The following is a 19,270-nucleotide window of genomic DNA, read 5'->3' on the forward strand; positions in this document are numbered from 1 at the left end:
TGTTGCTTTACTTTGTTATTTGTAAGGCTAATATTTCAGGTTTATTACCAAACCATGTGGGAAATTTCCAAACCTGCTTTACGGCCTCGTACGTGCTTCTGACGGCCGACGTGATGACGTAGGGCGGAAACTTGCAGGAGTGATTCTTTCTAGAATTCTGTAGCTGCATCTGGCTAATAGTCGCTGGGGAGGTCCATCTGTGCTTGTTCTGAAAGAAAACAGCCGGTTTCGCGTTCAACAACAAACTCACGGTTCTTATACGGTCCTCCGCATCGGAAATTCTGCTGCAGAATTACATTTTCTCCTTACGTTTGTTTAACCTTCCAACTTATCCGACTTATAGGAGGCTAACTCGGTTAGCTTTTGGTTCTAGCTCGCAGGATGTCCAGGATAGACTACAGCGTGTGGGATCACATTGAGGTCTCAGATGATGAAGATGATACCCACCCGAACATCGACACACCGAGCCTCTTCAGATGGAGACACCAGGTACAATTTAAAGACTCGAGTAATTAAGATAATTTAGCTTCCCCGCTGGCTGCACATACCTTGTGTTGTCTTGCTACAAACACCTTGCAAAACCTTTGCTTATTTGAACCAGGCGTAAGCGTTTAGCCTACACTTGATTAGTTGCAAAACGGTGAAAACAGTTAACTATGCTTGGATGAAGGTCCAACAGATTATAAAACTTTCATTCCTTCTTTTCAGGCTCGTGTGGAGAGAATGGAAGATTTCCAGAAAAAAGGCGAAGAATTCAATAAAAGTCTAGTCGATTGTCGGCGTAAGCTGGCAGAGACACAGAAGAAACTACAGCAGCTGAGCGTTGCCTCGTCGGATGATGCCAAAGCAGAGCTGAACAAAGTCCAGGCGGAGGAGAAGAAATTAAAGAAAGAGGAACGAGATATGGCGAAGAAGTTGGAGGAACACCGAAGAGAAGAGAAGAAGATGCCCTGGAATGTGGACACGCTCAGCAGAGATGGTTTCAGCAAGGTGACACAGATCAGTAATGGTGCTTTGAACAACAGATGTGATTTTCAGCAGTAAATTCACAGTCTGTTGTTTTTGGGGGGTTGTTTTATCTTCATTGATTAAAAATCTGAACAATCTAGCACTTGTTCAGAATATAAACATTTGTAAAACAGTCTTTTTTTATTTATCGCAAACAACAATTTCACTTCTTAAAAAGTAATCTGTTTTTTTATTATTACAGATTGTTTTTACTGTGCTGCTTAGAATTTAGGATGATTTCTTGATTAAACATAAATGCTGATTTTATTTTTGTTAAGTGTTTCCTTGGTATTCATTGACTATAATTTCAGTGGGGGAGGAGTTGTCACGTCCCATGATCAAAGAAAAACAATTAAGTTTGAATTTACGTTTTAAAATGTTTTTAGCATCTTATGTTAGCGATTAGTGCAGTTAGCATTGCTAATTGTTAACAGCATTGTCTATGTACTTTCTAGAGAAGGCAGACTTATACCTCACCCTGAAAAAGTTTAAAAGACTGACAACATTTCAGAATCCTTCATATTCCACTTGTCTTCAAATGTTTAGCCTTTCTGTTATCTGCTGCAATCGGATTCCGGGTCAGTTTTCTCCTTTGCCAATTCACCAATATGTTCCCATGGCAAATGACTCATTGTTGTATGCTGGAAAGTACAAAATAGTGAAGGAGCTAAATAATCAGCACCTGCCAAGTCTAGCACTCTGTTGCTGCAGCCTGAATAAACAATCAACCTACCGTTGTAGAAAATACACTTTTCTTTTAATTAGCTTCTTACACGTACTTTTGTGCTTTTCGGACTTTGTTTTTAAACATTGATAGAGAATGTTTTAAACCCTTAGCCTACTTTCAATAAGAACTTCCACTCTAAAGAGAGTTGTCAGCACAACCTCCTTCCTGGCTACTCGTATATTTATTCTTAGTTTAGAAGGGTGACAAAAGAGAAAAGACGTTATAGAGATCACATATTGACACTAGAATTGCATCACAGTCTCAAATAATTGGAGATTATGGTTTATAACTTTCATTTTCAGCTGTACAAACAGTGACATGTTACTAACATTCTGGTTCGTCCTTGACAGAGTGTTGTTAATGTCAAACCTGAGGCTGCAGATGAGACTGAAGAGGACAAGGAGCAAAAACATAAAACCTTTGTGGAGAAGTACGAGAAGCAGATCAAACATTTCGGTAAGGGCCTTTGACAACCATCAAGGTTTGTTGTGTGTATATAAATTTACTCCTTGTTACAATTTTAAATAGAGATTCTTATTTATTGCTGCTTTTACTTGAGGCATGTTGCGACGTTGGGACGACAGCCAGAAGTACCTCTCTGACAATCCTTATCTTGTATGTGAAGAAACTGCCAACTATCTTGTCATCATGTGCATTGATCTTGAAGTGGAAGAGGTAAACGGTTTTAAACATTATCTGCATTACTGTTATTGAATTGTGTTCTATTCTTTAGATTGATTGATTGAAATGGAAATAAAGATGGCATTTGGTATTTGGAATGTCACTCAGTGATGCTCTTCCATTTTGCCTCAAGCTGTTTTCCCCCACATGACTACTGTGTTCATTATTCCAAGTATGTTTTCTGCTGTCACAGAAGCACGCATTGATGGAGCAAGTGGCTCATCAGACTATAGTCATGCAGTTCATACTTGAGTTGGCAAAAAGCCTGAAAGTGGACCCCCGTGGCTGCTTCCGCCAATTTTTTGCCAAGATTAAGGTAAGTAGGGGGTCTTTTAAAGCCACAAATTTTAACGCTAATCAGAAGATGCTGTCACCACAAAGTAAACCTTTTTACACCATGAACTATTGCAACAACTGTGCAGAGGTTTTAAACCCAGTTTTTAATATGTCCATATTCGGCTTTAAAGGCACCAGAGCATTTAATAATCTTTTAAAGTATTTCTTAAGGCTTTGTGAAGTTCTTTCAGGGTTTATTCTTTTAATTTAAAGTTTCTTTATCACTAATTTTCTGTCTTTCGTGGACCTGATTAAAATACCTTGTTGTGAAGTGTTTTTTTGTTGTTGTTTTTTTTAATGAGTGTGTGAAGATGTCAGACTTGTGGTTTCTTGAATAAAAAACAGATTAGTTCCGGGATGCTTCTCAAAAGAAAAGTCAAAATCCCCAAAAATTAATGTGCTGGAATGCCTTAAAACTCATTGTCTTTGTGCTGCATGTGTTCAACCAGACAGCTGACCAACCGTACCAGGACGCTTTCAACAATGAGCTCGAGTCGTTCAAGGAGCAAGTTAGAGGAAGGGCGAAGATCCGCATAGAGAAGGCCATGAAGGAATTGGAAGAAGAAGAACAGCAGAAGCGCCTGGGTCCTGGTGGGCTTGATCCCGTCGAGGTTTATGAAACTCTGCCACCTGTAAGTTCCCCATTTGTTTGCAACTGTTAGTCTTGTTGGTCTTTCCTGTTTGGTTTAAATTCTTGAGGTTTATGGAACATGTTGTTAATTGCAGGAAATGCAGAAATGCTTCGATGAAAAAGACATCCAAATGTTACAAGATGTCATTAGCAAAATGGACCCAACAGTAAGTTATTTTTTTTTTTATAAATCATCTTTCTGGTTGTTTTTTTCAACTTCGTAGGAATTAGGTATGCATGTTGACGAGCTTTGGTTTACACCTGAGTGTTTCACATAATTTCAGGAGGCAAAACATCACATGAAGAGATGCATCGACTCCGGGCTCTGGGTCTCTAATGCCAAGGGAGAAGAGGATGGAAAAGATGAGGAACCCACCTATGAAGAGGTGAAACAGGAGCAGGAAGAAACAAAGGATGACTGACCAGATTGACCCAGCTGATTTGGTGTTTGTTTTGCATATGTATTTACCCACTGTAATGCAGCTCCGTTATGTGTACGATTAGTTCGCAGATTAATGAAATAAGTTCTTTGAATATGTTTTGCTGGGATCTAAAAGTTGAGTGTTCACTTAGCAACACAACATGGAGGCATCAGTGACCCTGCTTGGACATAAAACTGCTGATTGTGCTAAAAGTGATCACTGAAGCTGGGTCCTTTCATTTATTTGTATACACTTTTGTAGGTATCAACAAACATGTCTGGTTTCTTTGTGCTGGTGTATAGTCTTTAGATTTTTGCGTTCTTTTGGGGTCAGTGTTTTAAAATGCAAGAATTTATTTTGAGCTTATACACCTAATTTGACATTTTCTATTGACTTCTGGGAACTTGAACTATGTTCACTCTGTGTAAAAGACATTTCCTCCACAGAAATGTATTCATTCAACAGATAAATTAATGACCGTTTGCCACTTCTTTGCTTGAACCAACATTTTAGACAGTGTTACCATGTCACTGATTTGACATTTGCTTATGTTTCTGCTTAATGTTTCCAACATCTAAATGTTTGCTTCTTCTGCACGCTTTAGCCACCTTCTTCAAAATAGTCAAGATGGAGCAAGTGCTCACCAGTCCAAAGACTTATCATTGGCCTTCATCAGATCGTGTGGCATTTTGAATGGATTCTCAACTTTCATTCATGCTTTTTGTTTTGACAATTAGTCGACCCAGAAATTTGCATGTTGTAGCTCATTTTTCAAAATACAATTATGTTTATGTTGGCTTTTACTCTAAATGACTAAATAAAGTTAATCCTTGTTGAAAATTTGGACTTTTTTATTCATTCCTATTAAACATCTGATCACTGTAACCAGTCATTACCCAAATTTTCCCATTTTTTTCTGTTTCCTAGGATTATTATTACTATTTTTCACTATGAAGTATAAGGTTAGTCAGACAAATATTGAGACAGAAATTTAGAAAACATTTGAGACACAACACATTCTGGCTACGGCCTCCCCTCTGGACTGGAAAAACGTGACAAAAACACCTGAACCCATATTTAGCCGTTCCCAAGTAACTTCAATTGAGTTTATTTATACTGGTTGAGGTTTAATCAGGTGAAATTATTTGCAGGATAGAAGTGTTTCAGGTATCCAACATCTACAGCGATAATTTATGGGATGTCTAGTTTTATCACAGATGGTTACAATTATTAGGTTGAATACTTTTAAATAAATTTATTTCCCTTGAATGTAAAATTGGCACATTTTATTTCTGCACGTTTTTTGTAAAGGTTTGTCCAGTCTGGTTTATTGTTCAAAGAGATTGTCCAAGTATGGAGAGCATTATACCATTTTATCACAATAATAACATATATGTAACTTTTTTTTTTTTACCCCATGCCATTGTTCTGTACATTATTTTCTTGCACATCAGTTAGGCACTTTAGTTAATATAATTATTAATCGTAGTAGTAGTAGTAGTATTACTAGTCGTTGTATTTATAAATAGTAGCATTTACAGTATACAAAATTATAATATTAGTATGTTATAATTTGGTATTAAAAGCAATAATGATTAAACTGATTTGTTGTTAAATATCAGTAATTTCCTGCTTCTGTGTGATTGACGGGTATTTCCTTTCCTGGACGTAGCGTCGGCTACGTGCATGAAGGGACCTGCCTACTGAAGCAGCCGGAGGAGGGAGCGGTCACGTTGTTTTCGGGAAGCAGCGTCCTGTCGCAACTCTCTCACAGTTCACAAGAAACAGAGAGAGGAGAGAGAGAGAGAGAAAGTGGTGAACGGAAAATACGCTCCGTAAATAATGAAGCTCATTGCGCCGTGTCTGTGTTAAAATAACGCGTTTCAAACGAGCTCGACGTTACGGGTAAGATTTCTGCACGTTTCTGTGAAGTGTACGGACACATTTAAACCACGGCGATGTTTATAAACACGGAGCCTCGTGTATTGCCTTATTATGAAATCGCATTAATTGCAACTAGCGCAGGCTTTTGGCAGCTCTGTGACGCGGCCTTTGTTGTCTATATACTTTTATATGTGAATAATGCTGTGGTGTATTTCGCTTTAAGGCTTTATGTGTGGTGTAGACAGTAAGTTTGACAAGTTGTAATCCCGGAAGGCCTCAAAACAACATAATCAGGTAGTCAAGTTGTTGACCGTTTTGTTGTCAGTTTTCAAGATATACGTTTTAAAAACATCATTTTAAAAAGCAGATACGTAGAGCTTGTTGTTTTAAAATAGTTTACAGTGCCATTTTGTAGTTCCTCTTCCTGAATCTTAGCGAAAGCTTGGATGTCGACGTAAGTGCGGATGAGTCAATGACTACTTGGTCTGTCTGTCTTTCTGCCAGTGATCATTTCCAACATGCCTAAAAAATCAGGTAGTTTAAAGTCGGGAAAGATCCCAGGCCCGAATGATGTCCATCAGTCACAGGGCATCCATGTCTACCTTTTTTGGACTAAAGAAGGGGAGAGATATTTGTCTCACACCAGTGGAGATGTCACAGCGGAGGAGCTGTGCATCTCAGGTGCAGAAGCTGTAGGTGAGAGTGACAGCTGACCTCAAGCACCAAAATGGAGGACAATTTGTTAGAGTTTCTTTTATGTTGTGCTGGGTTTAACCTTAAGGTCTCTCCCATAGGGATAACACCACTGTGTCATGTCTTATTTGCGTTGTACAACCCGAAAACAAACTGCTGGTACAGTCCAAACCATGTCTTCAGTCCAGACGAGAAATCCAGTGAAGTGGTTCACTACTGCATGAGGTTAGTTTGTGTTTGCATAATGCTGCACACGAACTACTGCTCAAACACAAGGAGAGTATTTATGCAAGTGGTCTGTTTTGCTTCTGTCCAGGTTTTACTTTCGGAATTGTCATGGATTGAATGAAAAGGAACCGACTGTGTCCCGCTACGCCCTCAAATCCAGTACAGATCATACAGGTTCCCCTCTTCTCGATATGACATCCTTGGAGTATCTGTTTGCCCAGGTATGTATTAAACATGGTATGATGAGGTTCTATTGAGCTTTAATTATTTATTTTGTTCATAAGCAAAGAGATGCAAACTCTGCATCTTTGGTCTTCATTTTAGGCTAAGCATGAATTTGTGCATTATGTGGAAGAGCCGCAGTCTGAGGAAAACAATCGCTTCAAAAACGAGAGCTTGGGAATGGCTGTACTCCACCTTTCACACCTCGCAATGCAAGAAAAGTGTACCTTACAGGAAGTTGCTGGAAAAATTGGGTAATTACCCTGGAAACAATGCTACGGTGTTGTTTTTTATTTTTCTAGTCCTAGAAGTGTTTTAAATGGATATTGCTACTGTGATATGGCTATGTCTTTATTTGACTCTGTTTCTATCTTCAGCTTCCAGAACTGCATTCCAAGAACATTTGCGGAAAACATTTCCAGAGACAACTTTCTGACTAAAATCAGGATCCGCCGGGTGTTTACTGAATTTGTGCAGACCTTCCAGCAGCATACTGTAGAAAAGGGGCAGCTGGGTGCCCACGAGATCATGTATAAGTACATCTCCACCCTTGAAAACTTGGTTCCAAGTTTCGGAACAGAGACATTTTCTGTAACTCACCTGCAACTGAGGGAGGACGGGGAAGAAAGCAGCTCCTACTCCAGCGTCAACCAAAGCGATGACATATCAAAGGATGACCTCAGAGCTCCACTCACACATGAGATAATGGTGTCCGGCATTAAGGGGATTCAGTGGAGGATGCTGAAAACTCAAAAGGTTTGCCAGCACTCAAGACGGTTTAACATTGGAATTCTGTGACACATCCTTTCTCTTTAACATTTCTCTTGCTTTCTTGATCAAGGCAGAGGAAAACTCCTACCACAGGAGGGGCTATGTGAATACGAAAACATCAAAACAGTCTGTATCAAATCCTCCTGATAAATGGACCTCCTTCTGTGATTTCCGCGAAATAACTCACATCGCCATTACTGAAGCTAATGTGTGCATTAGCACTCAGAACAATCACAGCATGGTGAGAGTACTTTTCATGTTTTAGTTGGTAAATGTGCTTATGACACATCACAAATGTTGATTTAGTTTGCATTAGTTAATGCACTTGGCAGATTATTCAGTTTTTGAAAAGTTGGTGTTAATTGTCGTCCTTTATTTTATAACATTGCCATCGTCTGATCAAAGCACATAGTTCCAGTTACTTGTAGAAATGCTTAACAAACTCCACACAAACTGCTGTGTCTTGGCATGCTTCCCATGTTGATAGTATCTGATGGTTGTTATGAATACTTATTGACCCAAGCTTAGCATTTTTACGCATTCTTCTCTCCAGTTTTCTAACACTGAAATGTTCTTTAACCCTTACCATCTGAATTATGGCTGTAACTGTGGATATACAGTTAAGCCCAAAATTATTCATATCCCTGTCAGATTTAGGTGGTTTAAAGAAATCTGTTTTTAAATTTTAACATTTTGGAGTTGCTCTACCAGAGTCCTGACTTGAATGTGAAACTGTGGAGCTAAAGATTAGGGTGATGGAAAGAAGCTCATCACTAAAGATAAATAGTCAAAATACCAGTGGAAACCTCATAGAAGGGTTTTATTGCCATACTGTCAGTAAAGATTTTTCCATTTATTATTGAGAATTATTGATGTCATTTAATCAAATGTAAATAAAAACTGAAATTGTTTTCAAAATTACTCGTTTTACATAATTTTATTGTCTTTTGAGAGATCATTGTCTCATTTCCTATCAGAAAAAAAAGATGTCTTTGTTGAATGAAATCAATTTCAAATCTAAATCTGTTGGGTACAAATAATGTTGGGCTTAACTATATGCATGTTTAGGTGAGCTGTTTTCTTTACTGCCATTTCCCTGCTTTTCCTTACTTCTTGTCTTTCCCATTTTGAAGAGGTGTGGCACCTAATATTTATACCCCAGAGAAACAAGATATTTGAAACTCAGGATTTTTAATTGTTGATATAAATGTTTCCGCACCATCTGATCAGTTTTGAAAAAGTAAAGCACGAATTACAAAAGTGCTTCAGCTACATTGCTTTATAGAAATCTTTACCACAAAAGGGTGCTATATGTGTGCTTTATCTGTTTTATAAGTGTGTGACTAAGTACACTGGGTTTGCTTTTTGCTTTGGGCATTTTGTTAAGTTTTAAACTTGTCTCCAGGTGGAAGCGTGGTTTGTAAGCTAGTGGTGTTTCTCTATGTATATGTAGGAGGTACAGATGAACTCCAGCCAGGAGGCCCGTTCCTTCATCTCCCTGCTAGATGGGTACTACCGGCTGACTGCAGACGCCCACCACTATCTTTGTCATGAAGTGGCGCCCCCAAGGGTGGTGTTGAGTGAAGCAAATCTGTTGCACGGACCTATGCAGTGAGTTCTCGTCTAATCCAGGCATAGTCGGACACAAACGGGTTATAAAGAACGAGTTATATCATGTGGTGTGCTTGCAGTGATGACTTTGTGTTACACAAGCTGAAAAGGGAGGCAGGAGAGGAGGGAGCCTTCCTTGTTCGCTGGAGTGCCCTCGACTATCATCGCATCATCCTTGCTGTGCTAAACAGAAACGAGGTAAGTTGACACCCACGCACCTCTCTGGGAAATATTGCTGCGCAGTAAGACAGTAATTTTCAGATTCTGTATTTACTTTGTTAATACACAGAATGGTTCAAAACCAAGCCACAAGCAGTTTCGCATCCAGCAGAAGGGCTCAGTGTTCTGCATGGAGGGTTGGGACAAAGACTTCTCCAGTGTGAAGGAGCTCACAGACAGCCTCAAAACCTATGTGCTCAAGTCTGGGTCAGACAACTTTACTGTCAGAAAATGCTGTTTACCGAAACAAGGAGGTTTGCACATTAGACGTCCAGAAATGTTGTACTATTTTATTCCACTGGCACCACATAAGTTTGACTCAATGCGAGTTTGTGTGGGGCTTTCATCTTGCAGAGATCTCCAACCTATTGGTGAAAAGGCAAGGTATTGACCACCACACCCACTCTGACTGTTTGCCCCTAAACCTGACAGAGCTTCGCTTTCACCAGATCAAAGACAAAGAGATAAGACAGGTGATCATACTTTATCTACCTACATATTAATGCAGGCTGTGTGTTTCCTTCTGTGTTAGTAATTAGGTATGCTTTTGTGTTCTCTGGCAGGATCACCATTTGGGCCGCGGCACAAGAACTAACATTTATGCAGGACGTTTATTGTTGCGGGAAGAAGAAAATGACGAGTTTAACAACAACCTTTCCCAAAGCAAAGGCATCCGGGTGGTTCTCAAAATCCTAGACGAAAGCCATAAGGATATTGCTCTAGTAAGCTATGTGATTTTATATACATGCATCAGATTCTTAACTTGTTTACTGATTTTTTTTTTGTCTTAGGCCTTTTTTGAAACAGCAAGCCTCATGAGCCAGGTATCTCACAGTCACCTGGTGTTTGTGCATGGCGTGTCTGTCAAAGGATCTGAGAGTAAGGGCAATAACACTTCTGTCTCATGTCCTCAGTTCTTCTTTTGGCGACTTCCCCATTTGGTTCCCTATCACTCATATGTTTTAATGTGTATAGTCAAATGTTTAAATCGTGACACCATGGTGAATGCAAAACTGCACTTAGTCTGTTCTATTTTAAAGATAATGCCACTTTGTTTACATTTTTCTGTTGCATTTTAATAAGCTACACCTCTTAAACCTGTTTCTGCCTGCACAGACATCATGGTGGAGGAATACTTGGAGTATGGGCCTCTTGATGTTTTTCTTCGCAAACAGAAAGCCTCCGTCACCGCTCAGTGGAAATTTATTGTTGCTCTGCAGCTCGCGAGGGCTCTCAATTATCTTGTGAGTTTAAACCCATTTTTGTTTGTCTGATAGTATGTTTGTGTACCATTAATAATTACTGATATCCAGATAAACTTACAAACTGGTGCAAAGAATAGAGAATGTCATTGTCTAACAGCATTCATGCAAGATATTTTGTTATGTTACCTGGTGATCTTTTAGGATAATAATTTTCCCTCAGTCATATAGCCTTATGATTAGGCATTAATTCACTGTTATTGAATCACAGGCTGTACAGGCTGTGGTTTCTTGTGAAAAATAATTGATCTAATTGACTTTACATCAAACGAATGAGTGAACTGGATATAAAACCTTCATATGCATCATAAAAAGTCACTTTTTGTGTCAATTTTTTTGTTGTTTTTGTTTTGCCATAGGAAACAAAACGACTTGTTCATGGAAATGTCTGTGCCAAGAATGTTCTGGTGGCAAGGCCTGGTCTTGAACCTAGCTGTTCTCCTTTTGTCAAGCTGAGTGATCCTGGAATTGCACTGAATGTCCTCTCACGAGAAGGTCAGTCCCCGCACCTCAAAAGCAATAATCTGGTGAAGGACTGAACAAAACCAATATCAGATGTTTTCAAACTTTTAGGTGCTTTCGTCACTTCAGTCAGATAAAGGAAAAACTGATGGGTTTAACTAGACCACTTCCTGTAATCTGTTTCCTGTTGCCTTGCTGTCATCACTCTACAATGTGGTATTTAAGGCTGTCTGAAAAAAATACATCAACCCTGTTTGCGTGTTTTTATCTACTCTGTAGTAAACAAATGTGTTTGAACTAGAATTGTTACAAAGATATATATATATATATATACACTGCTCAAAAAATTAAAGGGAACACTTAAACAAAACAATATAACTCCAAGTAAATCAAACGTCTGTGAAATCAAACTGTCCACTTAGGAAGCAACAATGATTGACAATCAATTTCACATGTTGTTGTTCAAATGGAAAAGACAACAGGAGGAAATCTTTGGTGATTAGCAAGACACTCTCAATAAAGGAGTGGTTCTGCAGGTGGGGACCACAGACCACTTCTCAGTACCTATGCTTTCTGGCTGATGTTTTGGTCACTTTTGAATGTTGGTGGTGCTTTCACACTCGTGGTAGCATGAGACGGACTCTACAACCCACACGAGTGGCTCAGGTAGTGCAGCTCATCCAGGATGGCACATCAATGCGAGCTGTGGCAAGAAGGTTTGCTGTGTCTATCAGCGTAGTGTCCAGAGCCTGGAGGCGCTACCAGGAGACAGGCCAGTACACCAGGAGACGTGGAGGAGGCCGTAGGAGGGCAATAACCCAGCAGCAGGACCACTACCGCCACCTTTGTGCAAGGAGGAACAGGAGGAGCACTGCTAGAACCCTGCAAAATGACCTCCAGCAGGCCACAAATGTGCATGTGTCTACACAAACGGTTAGAAACCGACTCCATGAGGATGGTATGAGGGCCCGACGTCCACAAATGGGGGTTGTGCTCACAGCCCAACCCGTGCAGGACGCTTGGCATTTGCCAGAGAACACCAGGATTGGCAAATTCGCCACTGGCGCCCTGTGCTCTTCACAGATGAAAGCAGGTTCACACTGAGCACATGTGACAGACGTGACACAGTCTGGAGACACCGTGGAGAGCGATCTGCCGTGGAGGCCAGGTCATCTGGCGCAGCACCCCATCACTCTCCTTCTTGGTCAAATAGCCCTTACACAGCCTGGAGGTGTGTTTGGGGTCATTGTCCTGTTGAAAAATAAATGATGGTCCAACTAAACGCAAACCGGATGGAATAGCATGCCGCTGCAAGATGCTGTGGTAGCCATGCTGGTTCAGTATGCCTTCAATTTTGAATAAATCCCCAACAGTATCACCAGCAAAGCACCCCCACACCATCACACCTCCGCCTCCATGCTTCACGGTGGGAACCAGGCATGTAGAGTCCATCCGTTCACCTCTTCTTTGCCGCACAAAGACACGGTGGTTGGAACCAAAGATCTTAAACTTGGACTCATCAGACCAAAACACAGATTTCCACTGGTCTAACGTCCATTCCTTGTGTTCTTTAGCCCAAACAAGTCTCTTCTGCTTGTTGCCTGTCCTCAGCAGTGGTTTCCTAGCAGCTATTTTACCATGAAGGCCTGATTCACACAGTCTCCTCTTAACAGTTGTTCTAGAGATGTGTCTGCTGCTAGAACTCTGTGTGACATTGACCTGTTTTCTAATCTGAGCTGCTGTTAACCTGTGATTTCTGAGGCTGGTGACTCGGATGAATTTATCGTCTGCAGCAGAGGTAACTCCTGGTCTTCCTTTCCTGGGGCGGTCCTCATGTGAGCCAGTTTCTTTGTAACGCTTGATGGTTTTTGCGACTGCACTTGGGGACACTTTCAAAGTTTTCCCAATTGTTCGGACTGACTGACCTTCATTTCTTAAAGTAATGATGGCCACTTGTTTTTCTTTACTTAGCTGCTTTTTTCTTGCCATAATACAAATTCTAACAGTCTATTTAGTAGGACTATCAGCTGTGTACTGTATCCACCTCCTGCACAACACAACTGATGGTCCCAACCCCATTTATAAGGCTTGAAATCCCACTTATTAAACCTGACAGGGCACACCTGTGAAGTGAAAACCATTTCAGGTGTGTCCACACTTTTGGTCTGTACTGTGTGTGTGTATATATATATATATATATATATATATATATATATATATATATATATATATATATATTTATTTATTTATTTTTTTCAGCTTTTTTAAATATTCACTCTGTTTCCCAATGTCTTAGATTACGATTAATGCACTTAGTTAATGACTTTTCATTTAGAGCTTTCTATTCCACCCTGTAGAACGTTTGGATCGGATACCCTGGGTTGCTCCAGAGTGCGTTGACACCGGTGCTCCTAATGGTAGTGCTGCAGACCAGTGGAGTTTTGGTGTCACGTTGCTTGAAATCTGCAATAATGGGGATCTTCCTATGACAGGCAGCACATTGTCTGAGGTAGGTGCATGCTGCAAGTTTAAAATGTACTTCTTCTCCAACATCCACAAATTCTGCAATGTTGTCCTTTTTACCTTCCTCTACCCAACAGAAAGAACGTTTTTACCAGCAAAAGGGTCGTCTGGCAGAGCCATCCTCCCAAGAACTGGCCAAGTTCATCAGCATGTGTTTGACATATGAGCCCGATGAGAGGCCTTCATTCCGAACTATCCTCAGAGAACTCACAGAACTCATCAAGAAAAGTCAGCCCTTAACTGCACACTTTACTTTTGAAGTTTGGCTTGACATGTTTCTGTGCAATTAGCTAACGGAGATTATTTTATCCACACAGATCCAGATATATCCTCTAAGGACACTCTCCCACCTATGGACCCCAGTGTGTTCCAAAAGCGCTACCTGAAAAAGATGAGAGACTTAGGGGAGGTGAGTTTCAGCGCCGCACGGATATTTTGTAGTCTCATCTGTTAAGAAAGTGATCATTCTCATTGCTCTGTTTGCAGGGACACTTTGGAAAAGTCACTCTGTACATGTATGACCCATCCAACGATGGGACAGGAGAGTTAGTGGCAGTAAAAGCTTTGAAGCAAGAAACTGGAGATGCACCTCAGGGCTGGATGAAGGAGATTGAAATCCTAAAGTCTCTCTATCACTGTAACATAGTGAAGTACAAGGGCTTATGCACTGAAGCCGGTAAGCTCTTAGCCATCATCTTTCAAATATGTTAAATCATCTGTTGACATCCATTCTGCTCAATAGTTCCCTGTAAACTGAATATTGCATTCAGTAATTGAAAAATCTATACTAAGCACACCACAGCTTTTGTTGAATGGCAATATTTTAAGCTTTTAGCTCTCAGCCTGCTAAGCATTAGTTCAAGTCATCATAAAATCACCGCTGCATTGTGCACTTACAGGAAGACCAGAGGTCAAGCTCATAATGGAATACCTTCCTCTGGGGAGTCTGCGAGAGTATCTTCCTAAAAATAAAACCAGTGCAGCTCAGTGCCTCATGTTTGCTCAGCAGATGTGTCAGGTGAGTTTTAGCACTTAAGTATGTCGTGCTTGGACTGTAATTTGCTGTACTTTGGAACATTGCAGCCCTCTTTCATCTGATATCAATAAATAGAAGAGTAGCCACTTGGCTTTTGCTAATTAGTGAGTAGAGTCAATATGTGTGTCATTCAAATCCAATATAAATCTGACTGTTTTGTGAAGGTCTTAGAGGGTTGTTAGAGAACATCAGGGAACATCATGAAGACCGAGGGACCCACCATACTGGTGAGGGATAAAGCTGTGTAGTGCTATATTAAGGCCAATACATGCTGTGCAAGAACCGAGAAATTTGTTATTTTACTAAGTTCTTGGTGGCAAGGAGATCACATAGTTCACAAGAACTAAAATGCAGAACTACCAGCAAGTCTTTATTGGTTTTTCTCACTGAGCACACCCATATTTCTTGGACACAACCCAAAAAAAACGTTCTGGCTAGAATATGCATCAAGAACAACCAGCAAGGATCCCCCAATTCCAGGGCTGCAAGAACAAAATTATGTAATTTTATTCATACAGTCTTGAGAGAAAGAACACATTTCCAAGTTCTTGCAGACTATGTATAGTCCTTTACTCTAGAGAAGATCGAAAGATCCAAAGCTCAGTTCAGAGAATCTTTGTACTGGTTAGGACAGGTATTTGTCTACAAATCTGCCCTTCATGGAGGAGTGGCAAGAAATCCAGGGAACCTTAAATATAATAGCTTTCCTAAGGGTTCATTCGAAAGCCTTTTGGTGAAAGAAACTCACAATGTTTGACACAAGCCATGTAGGAAACAAAGCAAGTGTGGAAGAAAGTGCTCTGGTGCTTGGTGTGGAGGAAAACTATCCACATCACCCCAAACATACCATTTTCACACTGTAACTTGGTAGCATCATGCTGTAGTGATTCTTATCTTCAGCAGGGACAAGAAAGCTGGTAAGAGATAATGGGAAGATAGATGGAGCTAAACACAGGGCAAATCTAGGAAAAAAACCCTGTTAAAGGCGGAAAAAGACTTAGACCTTCCAACATTACAACAACCGTTAACATATAGCCAGAGCTAAAATAGAATGGTTTAGATCCAAGCATATTAATGTACTAGAATGGTTCAATCAAAGTCCACACCTAAATCCTTTTGAAAATCAGCAGACGCTCCCCATCCGATCTGGCATAATTTGAGCTTTTTTTTCAAAGAAGCAGAAGAAGAAAGAGCAGAAATTCCGGTGTTTAGACGTTCTAAACTGGTGGAGTCATACTCCATACAAAATACCTGGAACTGTAATTGCAACAAAAAGTGGTTCTACGATGTGTTGACACACGCACCTGAATACAAATGCATGGCACAGTTTTAAGATAAGAAAAATAAATGAAAAGCATGTATCCTTTTCCCTCTTCACAATTTTACACCACTGTTTTTGGGTCTATCCCATAAAATCCTATTAAAATATATTATAGTTTGTGGTTGGAACATTTATTGCCACTCTGTTTCTTTTTTTTTATTGCAAATTGGGATGGTCTGCACGTAAATATTTAGTATCACGATTTTTAACCATATGTTGCACTCTTTTAAAGGGAATGGAGTACCTGCACTCAAAACGCTATGTGCATCGAGATCTTGCAGCCCGCAATGTTTTGGTGGAAAACAGCGGTTTAGTAAAGATTGGAGACTTTGGCCTGACAAAGTACATCCCAGAAGGAGAGGTCTACTATCGGGTCCGTGAGGACGGAGACAGTCCTGTCTACTGGTCAGTTCACACACCATATTAATGTGATACATTTTGGATGTTTTTAGCACTTTTATTTGCACGGTTTTCACTTTTTCAGGTATGCCATCGAGTGCTTGAAGGAGCTCAAATTCTCATTTGCCTCAGACATTTGGTCTTTTGGAGTTACCCTGTACGAGATCCTGACGCGCTGTGAAAGTCGCCGGAGTCCTCCAACTGTATGTTATGAACAGGCTCAACTCTCCAACTAAATGCAAGAATGGTCAAAACATGTTGCATTCTCAGTCTGAAAGGCATGTTTGGTTCCTGTGTGTTTTTTATAGAAATTTATTGAAATGACTGGAGGAAAGGAAGAAGAGATGAGTGTGATAAAACTCATAAGGCTATTGGAGCAAAATCAAAGGTTGCCTTGTCCCAGGGACTGCCCGCATGAGGTAACATTAAATAACTCCTAATGAAGACATACTATTAAGGTAACAACAGTATTAAAAGTTTGTGTTATTATCCTATATAAAATGTTCATGGATATCAATATAATCACAGTTTTGTTAAAAACCATAATTACAAGGTGTCATTATTGAAACGGCTTAAACTCGGTGTTAAACTTTCAACCAAGCACCCTGTATTAAGATTAAGAGTGTTTCTATGAGTCTCGCCTAATGAAATAAACAAATTTGACAGCTGTACTTTATCAAATGAAGTCTGCAGGTCGAAAACACAATGCAGTCAGCATTCAGTCGGTGGTGTTTTTACGAACAGAGGACACAGCTGTTATTGTCAAGGTTTGAAAGTAATTGAGTCTCAGTCCATCTGCTGTTTAGACAGTTTAGACTCTTGGGAAACTGGTATAAAGTCTAATATTGCTTTGGTTGTCCTGTCAGTTGTTCAAAATATAAAAACCTACAGTCTTCAAATATATGCTATTGAGTTAATAAAAAAAAAAAAGATTATCATAATATGTCTCCTTTGAAAATACAACATTTTGTTTGGGTGGCTCAGTATTTTCATGTTTTTCCTCTCACAGGTAAAGTTGCTGATGGATCAGTGTTGGGATGCAAATCCTGATAATCGGCCTTTGTTCAGTAAACTCATCGAAATGTTTGAGTCAGTGCGAAGAATGTTTGACTGGTCGTTCAACCCCATGTCTCAGATCTGCTGATGGGTGTCAGTGAAGATCCATCTGACTAGATGGTGATGCTTAAAGTGAAGTCAGTTGTCTCACTTTAAGTGCACAGTTCTCGCTATATCTATTTATACAGGTTTGTTCTTAGAGGTTTAAAAATGTAACGCACACATATATGCTCTGATGTGTGTTGGTAATGCAATATAGAACTCAATCTTTTGTCCTTACACAATTAAACATGTTAAAAGTGGTAATAAAATGAATGTTATTTTTTGTTGGAACTATACAGACTTTCATTTGTCAAGAAGTAAGTTTTCTATATGGGTCGACATTCTGTGTTTTATTGTTATTCTCTGTACATTATTTCTGTTTATCTTGCATGTTTTGTCAACATAACGCAAAATCAAAAAAAATGTTTCAACTTTTGCTTTTATTAAAGCCTAAATACGCTGACTATGAGGGTTGAATTAAATTATGTTACCATTTTATATTAAACTGTATGGTTGTAAATCACCACATGGGGAGCAGATTTGAGCCATTCAGCGGAAGCCAATAAATAAGTGTACCACACCTACTAAAATCCTGTCAGTCTGTATGTGTGCACTACATGATGACAGGCAGATATGCTCCTGTTAAGTAACTTCGTTTCAATACATTTACTGTTATAATCACTCATGCTGCATATTAACAGTGAAAGACAGGTGCTGCAAACTTTACCTTGTTTGAAGGAAGTGATTGCATGAGCCACATTAGGACATGTAGCACTTTGTAGCTCCCTTACTGAGCAAAAGACCATAGTAATGGCATCACCAATGTGATGTGGAAGCCAAAACTGGAGGACTACCAAACATTATTTTACTAATACTTAGGAGAAAAACCTCTTCCTCCAATGTAAGACTTCTCTGAATGGTTTTAGTTCTACTAGGCCTTTTTTGCCATAACGCAGGTACATGTATTTTCCATATTGTGTTTTTTTTTTTTTTTATGTAAAGCATATAGTACTGTTCTACACTGCAAGGAAATGCGTTTCAGAATTCTTCTACATTGCTTTTTAGACATCAGTCTCGCTCCACAACCAGCATTTAAACAACTATGGGTGGGAAGGGGGTGGGGGGTTTTAGATAAACATAGTACTGCTGGAAAATGCACAAAACAGTAAGCAAACATAAGGTTTTATGTTCCAAACAGGCAATCTTTCATTTCTCAGAATGGCAACATGTAGCTTTCATCAGAGCCTTACAATATTTATTTCCAGGGCAACTTGTTGCAGTGTCAGACAGTAGGAAGAGTAAAAACGTCTCTCTGCACTGGTTGTTAACCTTGATCTCCTTCTATGGAACAGGTCAGAGTAAGCCCCTGTGAGGTAATGCAGAACCCCATCAACCATTAATTGAAGGATTATTTTTTGTTTGTGAGATTCTGCAGGTGAATCGATCTGCCATGAACCATTGAAAGGTTCTATCAATGGTTTCCTTCAGGTTTCTGAAAGTATAGTTAAAAATCTTACATGGAAGCCAAATTGTAACCAAAAAAAAGGATTAAGTGGTAGTAGAATGCACACATTATTTTTTGTTGAAATTTGAACATTTAAATGTATTAATTGGCCCCTGTGTAGCTGATTGTAATGTGACTTTCTCCCAGTAATATTTTGAATTGAATTATTGAATTACTGAAATGATTTACCTTTTGAACAATATTCTAATTTATTGAAATTCACCTCTCGGTT

At 39.6% G+C, this 19,270-nt stretch overlaps 2 protein-coding genes across 3 annotated transcripts; both read left to right on the top strand.

Annotated features, from left to right (window-relative positions):
* Positions 1-96: 96 nt before the first annotated feature.
* On the top strand, positions 97-4,645 carry LOC124863952 (hsp90 co-chaperone Cdc37-like). Of its 2 annotated transcripts, XM_047358532.1 has the most exons (9): positions 97-251; positions 344-489; positions 709-990; positions 2,086-2,191; positions 2,295-2,410; positions 2,610-2,732; positions 3,202-3,384; positions 3,479-3,550; positions 3,668-4,645. In XM_047358532.1, exons 2-9 carry the CDS (start codon positions 382-384, stop codon positions 3,803-3,805), a joined length of 1,128 nt encoding a protein of 375 aa, XP_047214488.1. In that variant the 5' UTR covers positions 97-251; positions 344-381; the 3' UTR covers positions 3,806-4,645. The 2 variants fall into 2 exon arrangements, with proteins under 2 accessions (XP_047214488.1, XP_047214487.1); XM_047358531.1 differs by lacking the exon at positions 97-251 and having other exon boundaries at positions 268-489.
* An 875-nt stretch (positions 4,646-5,520) lies between these two features.
* LOC124865023 (non-receptor tyrosine-protein kinase TYK2-like) lies at positions 5,521-17,997 on the top strand. Its single transcript, XM_047360007.1, has 24 exons — positions 5,521-5,710; positions 6,194-6,385; positions 6,484-6,607; positions 6,699-6,831; positions 6,935-7,086; positions 7,210-7,588; positions 7,674-7,844; positions 9,057-9,214; positions 9,295-9,412; positions 9,504-9,687; positions 9,788-9,906; positions 9,997-10,155; positions 10,225-10,312; positions 10,550-10,677; positions 11,055-11,190; positions 13,515-13,666; positions 13,758-13,908; positions 13,998-14,089; positions 14,167-14,356; positions 14,580-14,698; positions 16,270-16,442; positions 16,522-16,639; positions 16,745-16,855; positions 17,446-17,997. Exons 2-24 carry the CDS (start codon positions 6,208-6,210, stop codon positions 17,578-17,580), a joined length of 3,468 nt encoding a protein of 1,155 aa, XP_047215963.1. The 5' UTR covers positions 5,521-5,710; positions 6,194-6,207; the 3' UTR covers positions 17,581-17,997.
* The last annotated feature ends 1,273 nt before the right edge of the window (positions 17,998-19,270 follow it).

This window comes from Girardinichthys multiradiatus, chromosome Y (genome assembly GCF_021462225.1).
Source record: "Girardinichthys multiradiatus isolate DD_20200921_A chromosome Y, DD_fGirMul_XY1, whole genome shotgun sequence".
NCBI lineage: Eukaryota > Metazoa > Chordata > Actinopteri > Cyprinodontiformes > Goodeidae > Girardinichthys > Girardinichthys multiradiatus.

Excerpts from the sequence above, each read along its gene's own strand:
- LOC124863952 (XM_047358532.1), top strand. The coding sequence starts at position 382 with ATGTCCAGGATAGACTACAGCGTGTGGGATCACATTGAGGTCTCAGAT. Across the intron at positions 991-2,085 it reads GCAGAGATGGTTTCAGCAAG|AGTGTTGTTAATGTCAAACC; the intron begins GTGACACAGATC and ends CGTCCTTGACAG. Across the intron at positions 2,411-2,609 it reads TTGATCTTGAAGTGGAAGAG|AAGCACGCATTGATGGAGCA; the intron begins GTAAACGGTTTT and ends CTGCTGTCACAG.
- LOC124865023 (XM_047360007.1), top strand. The coding sequence starts at position 6,208 with ATGCCTAAAAAATCAGGTAGTTTAAAGTCGGGAAAGATCCCAGGCCCG. Across the intron at positions 10,156-10,224 it reads GCCATAAGGATATTGCTCTA|GCCTTTTTTGAAACAGCAAG; the intron begins GTAAGCTATGTG and ends TTTTTGTCTTAG. Across the intron at positions 14,357-14,579 it reads GGGCTTATGCACTGAAGCCG|GAAGACCAGAGGTCAAGCTC; the intron begins GTAAGCTCTTAG and ends GTGCACTTACAG.